Source organism: Corvus cornix, chromosome Z (genome assembly GCF_000738735.6).
Source record: "Corvus cornix cornix isolate S_Up_H32 chromosome Z, ASM73873v5, whole genome shotgun sequence".
Taxonomy (NCBI): Eukaryota; Metazoa; Chordata; class Aves; order Passeriformes; family Corvidae; genus Corvus; species Corvus cornix.
The window spans coordinates 21,241-39,069 of NC_046357.1; the positions used below are offsets into that span (position 1 = coordinate 21,241).

At 40.4% G+C, this 17,829-nt stretch overlaps 1 protein-coding gene across 2 annotated transcripts; it reads left to right on the plus strand.

Annotated features, from left to right (window-relative positions):
- Positions 1-2,040: 2,040 nt before the first annotated feature.
- LMAN1 (lectin, mannose binding 1) lies at positions 2,041-15,461 on the plus strand. 2 transcript variants are annotated; one of them, XM_039567204.1, is made up of 13 exons: positions 2,041-2,253; positions 3,059-3,213; positions 3,297-3,404; positions 3,865-3,926; positions 4,641-4,740; positions 5,955-6,078; positions 6,412-6,470; positions 7,067-7,199; positions 8,005-8,201; positions 8,308-8,378; positions 10,556-10,706; positions 11,415-11,536; positions 12,584-15,461. In XM_039567204.1, the coding sequence occupies exons 1-13, from the start codon at positions 2,070-2,072 to the stop codon at positions 12,618-12,620; spliced, it is 1,503 nt and encodes a 500-aa protein (XP_039423138.1). In that variant the 5' UTR covers positions 2,041-2,069; the 3' UTR covers positions 12,621-15,461. The 2 variants fall into 2 exon arrangements, with proteins under 2 accessions (XP_039423138.1, XP_039423139.1); XM_039567205.1 differs by having other exon boundaries at positions 8,008-8,201.
- The last annotated feature ends 2,368 nt before the right edge of the window (positions 15,462-17,829 follow it).

Consider the following 17,829-nt stretch of genomic DNA (forward strand, 5'->3'; position numbering starts at 1 on the left):
GGTACAGAATTATGATTATACAGATAATCATCCTGCCAGTGCTCTCAGTCCCTGCCAATCCAAGTGGGTTTCAGGCCAGTGAGCCATTTTCTGTTCTCTTTGCTCAGCCTTCCTTCCCCTATTACTGGGTTTGAATTCAAATGTAATTTTCAGGACAGAATTCAAGAAAGTTCTTACAAAGAGGAAACATTTTTTGTTTCCTCTAGTGAGCTCATGTAGCAAAACAGCTTGAAGAGACTTAACTGGAAGAGTCTCAACTGCTAATATCTATAATTTTGGGAGTCTGTGGATGTTTTTGTGCATGTCACAGTGGATTGGAGGGCAGCTTTCCATGCCTGGGAAGAAGACTTTTAAAGGAATTTCCATTTTTAAAGGAGGTTTTACAAATCTTCCATGCACAATTGCTAATACAGCTTCTATGGCAGTGCCTCTAAGTGGCAAAATTTCAGCCTGCTTTCACTCATGTGGGTAAGAGGGAATTGTTTCAAGGCTTGTGCTTTAGGGTTCTAGTCTCCTTCAGCGTGGTTCTGGTATTTTATTGGCATAAATTCTGAGGTTAATGCCATATGTAGGAAACAGACAGGAGAGGGCCTCGTGCTGCTCTGTTTGGATCTCTGATACACACATCATTTTATCCTCCAGAAGTAATTTCAGAATTTTACCTCAAAAATTACTTTCTAGATCTTTTAAGGACAGAAAAACGGCTGAGTTTTCTGTGTCTAGAAAGCTGTCAAGAAGAGACTCCCAATTCCCTTGACATCTCCCACATATATGCTCTAAAAAAGCAAAATAGATTCAAAAATCGGGGATGTTTTAGAATATTGTTGGATGGAAGACACTATTAAAAAAAAGAAATCAAGCACTTCTTTCTCTATAGAAACAAATGTTAACTGATCAAGAATACTCAATATATTTATATATAGAAATTCTTCTAAAATTTATCTCAGAAATATTTTGCTTGCGAAGTCCCATCTGGTCCTGATATATTTGCTTACTCCTTTGTGTGGCTGAAAAAGAAGGGAGAATGTGAGGTTTTACTTTCATCCATGCTGAAGGAAATGTGTACCATTTAAAAAAAAGAACTTAATCTCTCCTGAATGCCACCAAGATCATCCTCTTCTTTAGTAGGCTCTGAACCTACTTACAGAGTCTTAGATTGCTCATACTCACAGATTAAGAGGAAAAGAAGGGATGTCAGAATCAAATGGGTATGAAAAATGTAGAAAAAACCCCAAGGGTGTAAAGAAGCTGAAAAAACCACAACCCACTCCTGATAATTATTTTTTCTCCAATACGGCTGTACGATAGGCTGCTAAATGAAAACGGAGAGAATGAAAAAGGAAGCTCTTAACTGTTGGCTCAGTGCTTGATTTAATTCTGAGCCAAGCCCTGCCCCTGCTCCGTGATGCTGCACACTTAAAACAGCCGTGTTTCTCATCTTGGCAGTGTCGGGGGCCATCCCCACCTGTCACCACTGTCACCCGGCCTGCCTGTCACCCGAGGTTTGCTTTGCTCACCTCTGTGGAAGGCTGGCCTCGCATGTTGAGAGAAACAGTGTGGATTTTCCTGCGGGACTTCCGACTACTCTGCAAACGAACTGAAAAGAGCCCGCGGAAGTGCAGTCTTTGCTACGAAAGTAATATTGAGGGGAAAGAACAGATTATTTATCCTTCAGACGCTCTGTGCACTGTTAGCGGCTCGCAGCTGTCCGAGAGGCCGCACAAATGCGGCGGTCCCGCGCACCCGCCCACAGCACGCGGCCCCTCGAACCCGGGGGAGCTCGGAAATTCGCCGGGAGACACCGCGACCGGGCCGGCCCCAGGCTCCCACGTGGCCACTGGGCACATTGGGAGCCCGACGCCGGCCCACTCCCCGCCCCCGCTGCCCTCCTCCGCTGCCCGCCCTCACGCCGGCCTCGCCCCCGCCCCCAGCCCGGCCCAGTTCCCGCCCCGCTCCCCGCCCACACACCGGCCCCGCCCCTCTCCCCGCCCCCCCCGCGCCCGCCCCCGCGCTCGTCCAATCAGGGGTCGCCCCGCTGGCCCTGTGCATCGCTCCGCAGCTCGGCCAAGATGGCGGCGCCGCTCGCCCCGCTGCTGCTCTTTCTCGCCCTCGGCGGCCCGGCGCTCGCCGCCGCGCAGGCCACGGAGGGCGCGGCGGCTGCGCCGCATCGGCGCTTCGAGTACAAGTACAGCTTCAAGGGGCCGCACCTGGTGCAGGCGGACGGCACGGTGCCGTTCTGGGTGCACACGGGCAGTAAGTGCCGGACGGGGGTGGCGGGGCCGGGCCAGTGGCGTTCCTGAGGCGGAGGCAGCAGTGTCCGGTCGGGGGGGTGCGGGATCTCGGGGAGAAGCCGCGGGCGAAGCTGGCCGTGGGTGCCAGCCGTGCCCTCGGGCTCCACGTGGCATCAGAGGCGCAGAGGAGATGCTGCGGTGACGGGGAAGTGCCCGGGCACACCCGGGCTCCCACCCGCGGTGCGAAGGTACCTATAGCCTCCTGGTGTGGCGGCTGCGGGCCCTGGGGAGGGGACTCGTGGCGCTGCCGGGAAGTGCTGATGTGTCACTGCTGCCGCGCTCGAGGTCGGCCCTGGCCGTGCTGCCAGAAAAACTGTTCGGTTTCATCGTCTCGAAGCTCGAAATGCAAAGTGTGCCTTGGCAAATAGGACTTGGTTCAATAATGTTTGTACAGTTTCTGTGCCCTTTGGGTTAAGGGTTCCGTTGTGCTCAGAAAGGCTTGTCATCCTTCCCGAGTGTCCCCCCTTATGAAAGGTGTTGACATCTACAGTTCCACCTTCACATAGTTTCTCTGCAGTACCTTCTGCTGGGTTTTTTTCAGACTTTAATTTAGTTGCTACTGCTTAATGTAACTTTTTTACTTGACATTATGCTACAAGTAACATGGAGGAAACTGTCCATAGATGAGGTTTTTTTCTCCTGCTTTTTCAAGAAAATGATCCCAAAAAGAAATGTTACTTAATGCAAGCGAGTTTCTCTCTGAATGTATTCCTATTGTTCTGTTACACTGCTAAACAGAAAGTTAGAACATCTTGTTTGCTTTCTAGATGCCATCCCAAGTGCAGATCAGATCCGCATAACTACCTCCTTGAAAAGCCAGAAAGGCTCAGTGTGGACAAAAAACAAATCAATATTTGAATATTGGGAAGTGGAAGTGACCTTTCGAGTTACAGGAAGAGGCCGCATTGGAGCTGATGGATTGGTAGGAGCAGTTTGACCTAACTGAGAAAAATAAATGTGCTTTAAAAGTGAATCTTGACCTATGACTTTTTGCTTTCTTCATAGGCAATCTGGTTTACAGAAGAGCAAGGCTTGGAAGGTCCTGTTTTCGGGGCAGCTGATAAATGGAACGGTGTTGGAATTTTCTTTGATTCCTTTGACAATGATGGAAAGGTTGGTTGGAAGGAAACTCTTCTCGAAAAGATGATAAATTAATTTCCTGCCTGTTGAGGAAAAAGCAAGGATGTTGTTTTTCTACTCTTCCCCTGTTTCACTTCAAAGGGATAAAATAAAGTAGTCAAGTTTCCCTTATAGTGGAAACAGCAATTTCTATGTGTGTCTTCAGAGATGCTCTTTTTCTTGGAAGAAATCTGCCTTGAGTAACTCAGCAGCAAAGATTTTGTATCAGATGAGGATGACAATTGCTGTTTTCAGTTCTCAGTTTCCCAGTCCAGAATGATCCTGAAGCTTAAACAGTACATAATAGGTCTGCTTTGCTGCTTTTGCTTCCCCTGCACAATTTTGGCTTGCTTTTAGACATTTTAGACAGATTTTAGTAGAAGACCGTCAGGGATGTTGCTGATGCTTCCCTTCAAATTAAACTAATCCAATTGTGTGCCGTTTCTTTCCCTAGAAAAACAATCCTGGAGTGATTGTTGTAGGCAATAATGGAAAGCTTCTGTATGACCATCAGAAGTAAGTTTCTTTTCAGTGTTATTGCTGAATGCTTGCTTTTAATTGATGAAATGTTCCATGAGAAGCATTATAAAGGCTTCTTTCATATGAAACTTTGTTGTTTCCTTTACATTTGAGGGTTTCTACTTGTTAAAACACTGCTTTGGCAGTAACAGCAGAGAAATTGGCAACTGATCGATATTTAAGTGGCATATGCCCTTTGGGATGGATGAACTCAGATAAATAGAGGTACAGTACAGACTTTATTGCTTATGGGGATCCTCCAGACACACTAATAACTGGCAGAAGTGACTAACTGAAAGCTAATTGCTGTTACTAAAATTAGTTGGATTAATTTTGATTTTTGATTGTTTATCAACAGCACAATGGACACCTTTTTGGATTTCAAAGAGGACAGGTGTCTAGCTCACTTGGTGCAGTCACTGCATCTTATTTCCATCCAGGTTCCCAGGTGCAGGAATATATCTGAGAATTATACCTCAGAAAACAGATTTCCCCATCCATTCCTGCATTCCCTCTGCGTTGTGTCAAGTGTACAGCATGCAGTACTGGAGATCCCAGGCTTGAGAAAGCTCAGTGCAATTACAGAACAGCCTTGGAAAAGCTTGCAGATTGAAAAACTGGGATCAGGTTGCTTAGTGAGAGTCAGACACCTTTTTGGCCCAGCTGATAAACCATAACACTTATTTTTATTGATGTTCCCTTTTTGCACAGTGATGGATCCACGCAAGCACTGGCATCCTGTCAGAGGGACTTTCGGAACAAGCCCTATCCTGTGCGAGTCAAGATCACATACTACCAAAAAACACTGACTGTAAGTCTGAAATAACAGAATTACTTGTGTTTCTCAACTTCTTAAATGTGAAACTGGTTTTCACAGAGTTGCAACACATGTGTCAGTTCTGGTGTTAGAAATATGGAGCTTGGCTGCAGAGGTTGGAAGGAGGTGTTGTGTTTTAATGCTACACAGGTTCTTTTGGCTACATTAGAATGCAGGTATTGCTGATTTTTCTGATGTGACTTAGGAGGCAGTTGTGCAAACACACTCATAATGTGCTCAAACCCTTCTGTTGCTCTTGATTTGCCTGGAGAGGTGTCCCAAAGTCAGGATTTGTTTAAGATTCAAGTGATTGAGAAGCTCCTGAGCTTGGTATTTCTTAAGCTGACCTAAGAGTTGCAGAGGGTTTTGTAGCTTATTTTTGAACCAGAGGTTCTGAAGTGTGGCTAAAAAAATGAAACTATTTAACAGTAGATTTAAATCTGCTACTTGAGGATTCTCACCTCCAAAACCTAGTAGGGCTTTGAAGACTAAAGATTAAAAACCACTGGTATAAGGGAGTCTTTAAGACTTCTTAAATACTATTCAGCTGATTGTGAATTCCTTCTAGGTAAGGAGAGAAAAATACTAATGCGGTGCTGGGTTGTGACAACTACAAAGTGTCTGTGTGTTGGCTTCTGATTCCTTCTGGAAAGGTGCCGTTCGTATATTCACAGGTAGCAGCCATAAAGTGCAGAGCTGTCATTTTGTAGTAGAAGTTTCTCTAAAAGTAAACGTGACTGCACCTAAAAGAGGGCAGACCTTGTACTGTGTTGTTAATGGGAAAAGCTGCCTGTCACTCTTGAATGAAAGTTAAATTTCAGCCTCCAAGGCTGCTCTGTTTTCACCTGGGCCCTGATGCCTCCTCTAGGAACTTCTCTGTCCCAGATGTTGTTGTTAAACTTAACAGTTCTCTCTTTTCTCTGGGGATGCATTTGCAGAGTCTCCCTAAGCTTTGAATCAGAACTGCAAGGGATGACTGGTGTAGATCAGGTCTGTGTTGCCCAGAACCCTTTTAGGATGTGGACTTTTGCAAATAGAATGCTTATGTAAAATGTCAGTAAAATGTCTCTTTTCAGAAAAGAAATAGTTTTTGGTTTCCAGTTTGAGCTGCTGAGTTACCCAATTAGTTGTATTTTGTGAGCATTACTGCAAACTGACAAAACAATTAACACAAATGTGGTGAAAATCCTAAGTGTTTGTCCTTTTAGGTATTAATTAATAATGGCTTTACTCCGGATAAAGAGGACTATGAATTTTGTGCCAAAGTGGAAGATATGGTGTTGCCATCACAGGGGTACTTTGGAATATCTGCAGCCACAGGGGGACTTGCAGGTAGGAAACGTTAAAATTTATGGCAAATGTTGTGGGGACTTGAAAGGCTTGCAAGAGAGGTTGGTTGGGTGGTTGGTTTTTTACTACGAGTGTTGATCCATTATACCAATTTTTGACCATGATGATGTAATTAACCGTCTTGCAGTCCCAAATTAATGACATGCTTAGGTGAAGAATTTTTGGTTTTTCCCGACAAAGCCCCTATATACTCTCATTCCCTGCTGCACAAACGCTTGGGAGGATGCTGTTTTTTGAAGATCCTTTGCAAGTGGAAGGTTGTCTTGGGAATTACAGGAATTGGTAAGGTGGTTTTGTTTTGTTTGTTGAATACAGATGACCACGATGTGCTGTCATTTCTGACCTTCCAGCTGACTGAGCCTGGGAAGGAAGCAGTAAGGATTTTTATGCATGATTAGTAAAATATTTTATTGTGCATGTTATTTTATATGCAGCACCAGATTATGGTATTTCCTCTTAAGTGACACGTGGCATTCCTGTTTCACAGTTTTGCCATGTAGCTGTGCTGTCATCTGGTTTAGAAAAATTAAACTGGTATTGTAATGTTTTGGTAATATTGTCATTAATATTCTCAAGACCAGAATTCTGAAGCACCACTGAAGCAACAAAACTCGTGGTGTTAAATCAAACCATGCAGTACTACAAAGTACATTTTCCTTGGAAAGTGGGAAAATATCTGTTCTCCCTTTCAACTTTCCCTACTTCTAGAATGATTCTGTACTGCTAAACAGCATTTATCCATGTAAAGCTTGTTTTAATTTTCTATTGGGAAAATTTTCTATTTGTTCTCCATGAGAATGTGTGGTTTCTCACTTCAGCTAAATGTATTAATGTGCTGCAGTAATTTTATTATATCTTCACATCTGAAATCTGAACAGCCTTGCTGCAGAATCATTTGTGTTAAGCATGGCGGGGGGGAGAACATGAGAAAAATCTCACACATGCCCTTCCCTCCAATAATGTTTTAAAGCCAACACCAGATGCAGAAATCCCTCAGAAAGATAAAGAGAAGTATCAAGAAGAGTTTGAGCACTTTCAGCAAGAATTGGATAAGAAGAAGGAAGAATTTCAAAGGGAACATCCTGATGTGCAAGGACAGCCAGGCAAGTTATTTGAGCAATTTTTCAGTTGTCCAGGGAAATGTTTGTTTTCCAGGATGTTCAGAACTAGGGATACTCCGGTTGATCTTGCTAAGCTCCCACTGATGTTACTTACATTATTTAAAAATCTTTACTGTAAAGTGCTTCCCGTTTCTAAAGTTATTTTAGTGGTGCCTGGCTTGAGAACAAAATGAATGACTGGAAACATGGTGGGAATTAAGAACAACAGAAGGAAGAGAAGGTAATGCATCCCTCTGTAAAGTGATTAAGGAAGCATGGCCTTTTTCATTATTTAAAGGACATCTTTTTGGTCTGTTTCTCTACATTCACAGAAAACCCTTTAAAAGATGGTCTAGTGCATATCTTGGATCATGTGCTTACATGGAAAAGCTTTTTAATGCTTGCCTAATGCTGGGCAAACAAGAACCTGATTATTTGAAAATATAATGGAAGCCATTTGTTACTTCTGTGGATTTTAATAGCTGTATGTGAATGCAAATACACTGAGAATGTACTTTAGGCATCTAGACGTGGAATTTCAGGTTGTCATCTGTATTGCACAGTGATAAGTTATGACTATTCTAAAGGTCCTATATGTTATTTTGATCTGCATTTTTGAGATACAGTTCAGCCTTTTATTGATCAGAAATAATCCCCTTGCCACAGAGTCTTTTGGACTTTGGGACGGTGAAGTTGTAGGAAAAGGTAGATGGATGTGGATATGTTAAGGGAGCAAGAGAAATGATCCAACGCAAGGAATTGTGAGGAATGTGCACGTGTGTAAGAACCCCCTGTGCTTTTTTCTTAGCAGCAGATGATGTTTTTGAAACTGTGAGTGATCGTGAACTGAGGCAAATCTTTGAGGGGCAGAATCGAATTCATCTGGAAATCAAACAGCTTAACAGGCAACTGGACATGATTCTGGATGAGCAGAGGAGATACGTCTCTGCAGTCACAGAGGAGATTGCCAAAAGAGGAGCTGGGTTTCCAGGTCATCAGGGACAGGTAAATAAAACCCATGGTGATTCAGAGCCCAGCCTGATTTCAGCAGTGGGATCCATTTGCTTTTTCCAAGAGATGTTGATCTTTTTCCTCCCCCTGCCCCTACCAGGTTTCCCAGCAAGAGATAGAGACAGTTGTGAAAACTCAAGAAGAGGTCATTAGACAAGTAAAGGAAATAAGGTAAACACCTTCCAAATATTAAGGGTGTGTTTTGAATTTTATGGTTTTCCTTTTAAATCCTGTGCGTTACTTCAGTGGGACAATATTGACAAACTTGATGTTTGCGTCAGTTCCTCAGTGAAGACTCTCTGCATATATTTAATTTCTGTAGTAAAGTCAGTTCATGCCCCAAGGATTGCTAAGCACCCTAATTTGTCTCTTTTTTTATCATGAAATTCCACTTCAACAGGTAAGTTCCCCTTTAAAAACAATGAAGTAAAACCATTATCTTGAAGGTGCTGTTTGTACATAGATTTGTGAAGATGCTTGTGTTTGATGAGGATGTCTCAATACTTCTTTAATATTTTGCTGTTGCTGTCTTAATCAGGAATGCCTTTAAGCTGGTTTAGCCCTTCATTTGTAGCAGCTAAAACCTTCCTTACCTTGTATTTTTTAAAAAAAGGAGAAAACACTTCCTTCAGTTGTGCTTCCCCCCCCCCCCGGTATTAGTTCAAGGGCAGCTCTTGTGATTTATCTAAGTAGGTCAGTTTTTTGTAGAATGAAGATTAGAGTGCTTCCATTTTTGCACTTGTTCTTCCATGGAAGCTTTTCTGTTAATATTCTTGACAAATCTTTATACCTTGCAAGCAAATTAGATTTTCTTGTTAATATTGGCAGTCTGCCCTTTTAGTGACTACTTACCAGCTCGGAGTTTGCATAACATCATCTTTATATATTTCTTAGATTAAAGAAATGCTTTATTTAGAGAGAGAAATAAACAGCCCCTTGGTGCATTGCTTGTCATCCTGCAGGAAAAGGACTTAGGGGCCAAGTAATTTTCTTGGCAAGATTGTGGATTTCTTCATCATCTGATTACAGAAGAATCTTGCATGTTCCTACAATAGAAACTATCAGCAGGGTATTATTAATGCAAAAGTCAATATAAATTCAATTTGATACAGCCTGTGTCTATTAAGGGAAGTTATTTTGCTTTTAACAAAGACTGGATCAGTCTGGGGGAAGGTGAGTGTGCAGATTGCTACTCATTATGTAGATACGGTTCTGTTAGGAGGGAGAAGAACTAAGTGAGTGTCCCACTTACGTTGTAACACTGTGAGGCATATGGAAAGACAGAATTACTGTCAGTGGTTATTAGGCAGTGGGCATGATGGGTTATTTAAGATAAAACCTTCCAGTGAGAAATTTATTTCTAAAATATATTACTATAATACTAATTGCAAGTCCAGGTAAATGAAAAATTGCTGACCACTCTACAAAGAGTTAGGAGTGCTCTGTGAAAGCATTGAAGTAAGCTCCCATCTGAACCAAATGGAAAGTTTTAAGTAAATTAAAAAGAAATCCAAAGGCATACATTTTGATTGTCTATTCTGTTAATAATGAGGAGATTATCATTCACATGATAAATATTTTAGCTGTAGAATAATCCTCTTTTGCAACTCAAAAGAAACAGCACACTACAGGAAAATTATATAAACATATTGATTAGAGATTAAGGTTTTTTTCTCTCATTGACTAGTTTACCTCAAACCAAATTAGTTATGAAACCTCAACTTTTTCTGGATTTAATTTCATTTGTTGTAGAAGCAAAATGAATTCACAATAAGACAATGTTAAGTATTATGACAGTGCATATGGGAAATGAGTTCCTCATATAAATGGTAATCATGAAACAAGGATGTATCTAAATCTTTTCTTATCCCTAAAGCCTCTTTGTTTTTATTTCTTTCATGACTGCTTTTATTTATTTATTTATTTATTTATTTATTTTTCAAACAGCTTTTGGTTTTCTTCAAAGATTGCATTAAACTCTGCTGATCCTAAAGCCTTGGCAAGAGCCTCAGACAGAACTCTTGTTCTATAGCCCTCATCAGTCAGGCAGGCAAAGGAGAAGTTCTGGCAACAGAATATTTGCTAGTTCTTATTCTCAGCGTGACCGAGATATGGGGCACTCTACAAATGGCAACTGTCCGTGCAATTAACTATTTTTAAAAATCATAGTTTGACTAAAGGATTATTTCTTGAGAGGTATTCTCGAAAGCTAGAAGAAATTTGCTGCCTTTTGGGGCAACTATGTATTTCAGCCTAATTCTAATGAACTAAAAAAGGTCCAGAATAACTGCTGTTTGTAGAAAAGCTGATGTGTTTTGAAAGTTGGTTTGCTGTTTGTCCTGTTTCAGAAGTTCTGTGACTGATGCTCTGAGATCCATCAGTGGAGCTCAACACCCTGGCTCTGCAGGAGTCTATGAAACAACCCAGCACTTCAACGACATCAAAGAACACCTTCATGTAGTCAAGAGGGACATAGAGCATTTAGTACAACGAAACACGGTAATTTATGTGCTGGGAGTGTAAAGCATGAGTGTAACACAGCTTTCTTTGGCTGTTAGTGAAAAGCTAGGATGAGCCAGCATGCAGTTTAGGGAGCAATTAATCCTTCATTAAGCTGCTTCGCTAAAACTATGCTGCCTTGACCTAACTGCATGATCTGGGTCTCGATGAGAAGTTTTGCACAAAGAGCACGATTTTTAGTCTTAATTTCCTGTGGAAACAAGGTCAAGCAATTAGGTTTTCTGGGTGCTTTTTTTTTTTGTGTTTGTCCCCCTATTTAACAGCTCTATACAGAGGAGATTCTGTGATGCTTCTGCACACAAGGGAGAGCTTTAATCAGAGGAAACTCAGGCAGACTCTGCTTAAGGTTTCTAAGTGCAAAAAAGACTGTGTTCATATCCAGGAGTACCTTAGTCTAGCCTAGGTAGCAATTAAGCTGAATTAGCTTATGATCCATAGAAGGTCCTTGATTAATTTACCATATTTATGTATTCTTTTCTATATAACCCTCAATTTAACATCAGGCAATTTATCTGAGAAACATAAAAGCGGAAGGGGAGAGTGAGATGAGGAGTAAGATTATTTTTCAGAGTACTGTAATTTCCCTCCATTTTCTGCTTGTGCTCCAATTTTTACATCACATTGCAAAGCCCTTGTTTTGTAAGTCTTTTGATAGGATGTCTTGTTTGGTCTTTTCTTGGTTTTTAGCCATCCAGTGAGAAACCAAAGTGTCCAGAGTTGCCACCGTTTCCATCCTGCTTATCTACAATGCATTTCTTCATATTTGTGGCGGTGCAAACTGTGTTATTCATTGGTTATGTCACGTATAGGTAAGTCTTGTGTGGCTTAAAGACAGCAGGGCAAATAGTTTTAGAACTGCTGACTGATAATGTCATTGGAATGGCATCATTGTGTTAATCTTGTTAAAACAAGCAATCATTCAGATTGGAGGAGACCTTGGGAGGTCTCCAGTTCAATCTTCTGCTCCAAACGGAGTCCACACTGAATTCAGACAAGGTCACTTGGGGTTTAAACTGGTCAGGTCTTCAAAACCTCTAAGAATGCAGAATTTACCACTGTCCCAGAACTCATTGGAAATGTTGAATTTTCATAATGAAGTTTGGTTTATTCTATCCCCACTCACCCACCGGGTATCAAGTGGGAACCTGACCTGTTTCAGCCTGACTGTTGTGTCTTTTATTTTCTTTTCTTTTTTTTCTATCTAAGCTAATTGGGATGGTTTTTCTGTTGTCTTCCTCCTCCTTGTGATGTCATAATGTTGAAATTCTATTTGCATTGATGGAAAAGACAACCTCCATGCTTGGTAGTCTTTTTGCCATTGGCTGGAATGATGATTTCCAAGACAAACAAGGAGCTGTTCCCCTCCAGTTCTTTGTGATGCCTTTGTAATTCCAGCACCTGGATGTGGTTGATCCATAGTGTCTGTATCCACTAAGAAAATTAATGATCTGTGCCAGAGGGAAAAGTAAATCCTTTCCCTGAATAGTTGCATGGGTTTCCTTTTCCAAGCTGATCTTTTGGCCAATCAGATACCGAGAAGCTTCAGAAAATGTTAAGAATATTTTAAAAGTCTGTTTGTTTGTTCTTTCATTGTTTCTGGCTTTTGTCCAGAATGTGGGGTTGTTTGGTTTTTTCCTTTTGTGTCTGATGCAAAATTGGAACTACAGTGATGCTACCCATGTCTTTGTGAGTAGAAAAAATTATATCCTGTTTTTGTGATATGACTTAACATTTCCTCTAAGTCTCTGTTGATAAGGAATGGAATCTTCTAATCCTCAAATAAATGAAAATTTACAACAGTTAGCTAGTTTTAAGTTAAAAAGACTTGAAGAATTCTTTTCTGCCTTTTCTTTCAGGAGCCAACAAGAAGCAGCAGCCAAAAAGTTCTTTTGATGACCTGTTCCTTTTGTGTGTATGTAACAGCAGTCTGTATGCACAGAAAATTCTACACTTCTGTAAATGAGGGAAATTTTAGTGTTGGATATACTTCAATATTATAAATTATTGAATTTTGTTAAATAAAATGAGTTCTCATTTAAGGTGTTGATGCTAAAACAGGGAGCAACTGCTGGATGGGGGAAGACTGCACCCTATCTAGGTCTGTGTTTTCAGCTGACTTTTTCATTAATACTGAAAGGCAAATCCCCGATTCCTCTGCTTTGTTAAGATTCCAGAGGAGGAGTTGAAACACCCAGGCTTGGTGTTTGTTCAGAGTGTGAATTGCAGATGGATGATTTGTGCAGAAAATTTGCTACTAAGTGTCCTGACATAGCAGTTAAAAAAAAGAAAAGAAAAAGAAGGTAGGAAAATCCCACACCTCAAAGAACTGTTCTTTTGTGGGGTTTGGTGGTTTTTTGGCAGGTAAAAACTTACTATAAACATTTTATTTGTTTACCACTTGGATTTAACAGTGTAAGGATATCTTCTTTAATTCTCATTTAAACATTTTTTAATGCGTGGATACAAAGACAGGCCTTTAAGACCCTGACTGTTGATACCTGATGTAAAACACCAATTATAGAGAGCATGCGAAGAAAGGCTTTTCTCCTTATTTTGCAGCCTGATTTTGGGCAGTGAGAGAAAATGTGATAAAGTAATTTCTTCAAGTATATTGTGGGGCTGATTTCTTCTTTCATAGTTTCAATAATATGTCTGTAATTTTTTGGGGAGATTTGTGGAACTTTTCCAGCAAACATGATTGCTTTATCTGTCTTCCAATCTGATTGTATCAAGGATATGTTTAGTGTGTGAATTTGTCTTTAGTTTCCTAAAGCTGTCTTGTGTCTTTCATGTATCAAGTCCAGATGCTTTGATTTAAATCTTGACATGGTGAATATTGTAAACTGCAGGTATTGAGTGTTAACCCATTTCTTCACAAACTAGCTTCAGACACGTTTGTTAATCTGTAGAACCAGTATTTTGTGTCAATTCCTGCCTGGATATCAAAAGCATAAGGCTGAACATGTGATTTTGATACTGCTTATCAAGTGAACATTTGCTTCAGGAAAGAAAGAAAGCAGAGGGCCCAACTTAGGAATGTGAAATTAATTAATTTTGCCTTGTTTACATATCGGTGGTAACTTTGTCCTTGAGTTGTGTGTAGAATTAGAGTAAGTATTTCTGTAGTTTCCTGAATTCTATAAAATACACAAATGCATCAGGATATTTCATTTAGAACTGTTAATTTGTTTGTCTGAATCTGCAAAAATGATCTGTAATATGACTACTCCTATTGCATTTCTACAGTCTGCTCCCTTGGAGTGCAACACGTGCTGCCAAATTCACTGTAATGAAGAACACTTCAGTATTGTGCCTGTCAGTTTGGAGAAATGATAAATCTATGCAATATATTTTGTTACTTCTAATACAGTGTCCAAAAAGTGAATGTCTGTGCTATACCAAGAAAATGACACTGCCTACACACCAATTAACACATCTGCAGTATGGAGGATACTCTAAGTGGTGTAGCTTTATAGATTCATTTCTAAATTTGAGCAGATTTTGCTGTACTAATGAGAGAAACTATTGCCTCAGGCTAATCAATGAATAAACAACTTTTCAGATAAAGCAGAATAACACATTGGAATTTATCGCTTCAGTTCTTTCAACACCAGCAAATATTTCCAGGTGCCTTGAATCTAAGCTATTACAACCCTGACTCTTGTAACTAAACGTAATATATTTTCTTAAATGGTTCTGAAATTGTGCAGTGGTGGTTCCTTTCAGTTGCAGACCTTCTTTTATCAGTGCAACATCCAAACAGAGCTCCTTCTCTCACAGCAGGCTTTGCAAAACCCCTTATGCAGAAAGTATTTTGATAAATATCTGGCAAAATGTGGAGCAGTTCTGATGTGCCCATTGGAATGAGCCTGGATTTTTGTTACTGTGAATTTACCCACCCATTCCTTTGGTTTAAAGCTGGAGCAGCCTGTACTTCTGTTTGGTTAGAAAGAAGAGCAGGCTGGGGGTGATGTCTAGGGGGAAACTTGAAACCTACAGTTTTCTCTTCAGGAGGAGGCTGCTTGATCAGACATGTCTCCCACGTGCAACGAGAAAACTTCTGTGGTAGGGAACAGTGGGTCTAACATGGAACATCAGAAGACTGGTAACTTCGCTTCATGATTCATTTCACAATCGTCTCTCCTTGGAGCTTCCATAACTCACTGGATCAAAAGAAAACTCCCAACTGCCCAGCTCAGATTTCATCCTGTCTTCTTGAAGTAATAGCAAGAAATTTGGATTTTAAGAATATTTTTTCAGTCAATGTAGCCTCCTGTTAGGAGGTTTCTTTCAACAGTGACAGTGTGTTTGATTCTTATCCAGTAAGATTTCCCAGCTAGGAGGAAAAGACACCTTGGAATTGAGTTGGACAATATTAGAGAGAATAAGTTATATTTGAATTGTGGATGATAGGTAGCAAATATTTGGCAATGACAAGAGAATGGGATTGTACTGGTGGGGGGTTGTTAAACAGATGGTGATCCCTGAATCTTTTACAAGTCAAATGCACAATACGGTTTGTAAATTAACTGCTCTGGTTTGTAACTTCTGTGGGAAGAAAATATGACCTTTCTCAATGGATCAATTACTGTAACACCAAAAAATGTCTACTGGTTTTTTATTTTATTTTAAATTCAAACAGCTGACAGTTTCATGTTTGTTTCTGACTGATGTAAATTGATACTTGGAGTTCAGAGATAACCTTGTTTGAATAAAGGTGCATATTTTTAGTAAGCCTTTTTCTTTTCATTTGGTATGTGTCCATGAAATCTAAGCAAGTGTATTTGAAGCATTCTTTACCCTCAGTTCAGAGTCTGAATACTTACAGACCTGGGTTCAGTTCTACCTGACACTGGGGAGTTAATGGTATTCTGGGGCTGAATTCCCTCTGTCATTTTTCCCCAGCCAGGAGCAAGATTTTAGCAAGTGGAGGAAGAGGGATCTTTGAATTGAATCTATTCAAGCTGACTAAACCCTAAAATGAATCTTTCTGATGGTCCAGCTGCTAGAAAAGGCAACATCCTCTTGGTAGAGGGCTGAATCAGGGCAGAATCCTGATTCTTCCAAGAACTCCTATGTATTTTTGCATTATGTGACTGTTAGGAACACAGAATCTAGAAAAGACTGGGAGTTCGGATGGCATTTTTGGGCTGGCCTCTCTGTGAGGCTTTTATCTTTAGCTCTGGAATTTGCCTGTTTCAAGACTGAATGCTGGGGTTAGAGATCCGTGTGTTCCTTGGGTGTGGAACACAGGCTTTTTTATATCACCTACTTTTATCAGATAAAACAGGAACAGAGTCTTTAATTTTGATTTCACTTAAGCTAGATGGAAAAGACATAGATTTAAAGCAAAGGAAGTGGCAACATGAGTACTTAATTAGCTGCTGTCTGTATGTTTTTATGAAGTGTGGGATTCCTGTCATCAACAAAAAGTAGTAAGTTTTTTAACTTCAATAGAGCACCTGCCTGAAACAGAATTATTCTGGGGGTACTGGCTGTGTTTTGCCTTTTGTCACCAGTCTCTCTTGTGGTTTCTCAGCAGCTTCAGTACCAATAGGCCCAGTAACTTTCAAAGCCCTTTTCGTTATCTTTGATCTCAAAATTAACATTGGAAAGCCTTTTGCTGATTGCAGGGGTGAGACCTGGAGGGCAAGACCTCTCAGCAGTCCTTCCCCAAGCCAATTCTTGCCTTTCTCAATCCTGTGAAAGCATCACTTCCAGGCACAAAATGATGTTAGAAACATTTCTAGAGGGATCAAAGCCTACAGCCAAGTTAGGGAAGCTTCTCTTCAGTAAAGACCAACAGTGAAAAGCTTAAGAGGTACCACTTCCCATACACTTGGAGAAGACTCTTGAGACCTAACACTGGAAAAATCAGTGCTCCATGTAGTGTTTGCAAAGTTCCAGCTAGGAGAATTTTAAATAAAGATGAAGTAGTTGTTACTTGGATTTCATGATTCTGAGTGGGAGTTTCAAAAAGAAAGTTAAAAGTTTCTTGTTTAGTTACTAGTAATCCAGGATTTCAGAACGTCCTGGGGTTTGTTTTTGGTTTTGGGGGGGGCTTTGGTTGGTTGGTTTTTGGTTTTGTTTTTTTAGTAGTAATAGGTCTGCTTTAATTAGAAAGGCTGTAATATATATTAAGGCATTAGGCAAACTGGAATCCTCCCATCTCTCAGTTCTCATTGAAATTATGAGAGTGCTGGGAGAACCATTTAGATAATCAAAATTCCAGAATGTTGCATTAAGGCATGTGCAGTCACTGCAGTAGGATAAATGCTCAAAACCCAAACTCATGAACTTCGGAGACCTAGCAGTTGATTTTCTTTCCTAAAATAGTCTATGACCTAGGTAGCAGATCCTGGAAATCTTCACCTGGGTAGACCTGGTGAGGCTAATGATGCAAATAAAAGTTTGAAAGATGAGGACCTACAGAAACAATCTACACCCAAAAGGTATCCAGACTGTTTTATGGCATACACACTCAGACTTATTTATTCTTTATCAGCAATTAGGATTACAAACAGCAGGTGTTCTATGCAGCACCAAAGCAGGGATGTAGATGGAGACAGCCTGGGCAAGAGCTGACAGAAACCCAAAAGAAAGAACAGTAAGAAGATCTGACTTGCTTCCTTTGGGGTTACTTTCTTGAAATAAAGTAATCATAGCAGTGATGCCTCATTCATCTGGGAGATAAACCAATCATGTGAAGAAGGGCTGAAGAAAAACTGTACCAAATACTTTCTGTCCAGTGGGATAAAAAGAATCAGTGTTTTTGCTTAATGAAGAATTCAAGTTTTCAAATCTCAAATCTGAGTGTTTACCACTCAGCAGCCTGAATTTTGCTGTTTTACTATGGCTATTGAGTCAAGCAGGTTTTCAATTCAGATCAAGGGAATGTTGTGATTTCTGTGAAAGTGAGAGAGAGCTTCAAAACTGAAGATATCAACATTGCTATTGCACACTATAATTGATTTGTGTGTGTGCGTGTACAATTAGCTTAAAGTATTAATGGAAAAAGTAGGTAGCTGCATCTAATGATTTTTTTGGAGTAATCTGAACCATCTGCCTCTATATATTAAGGAGTTCACTCTTTAATCCAGAT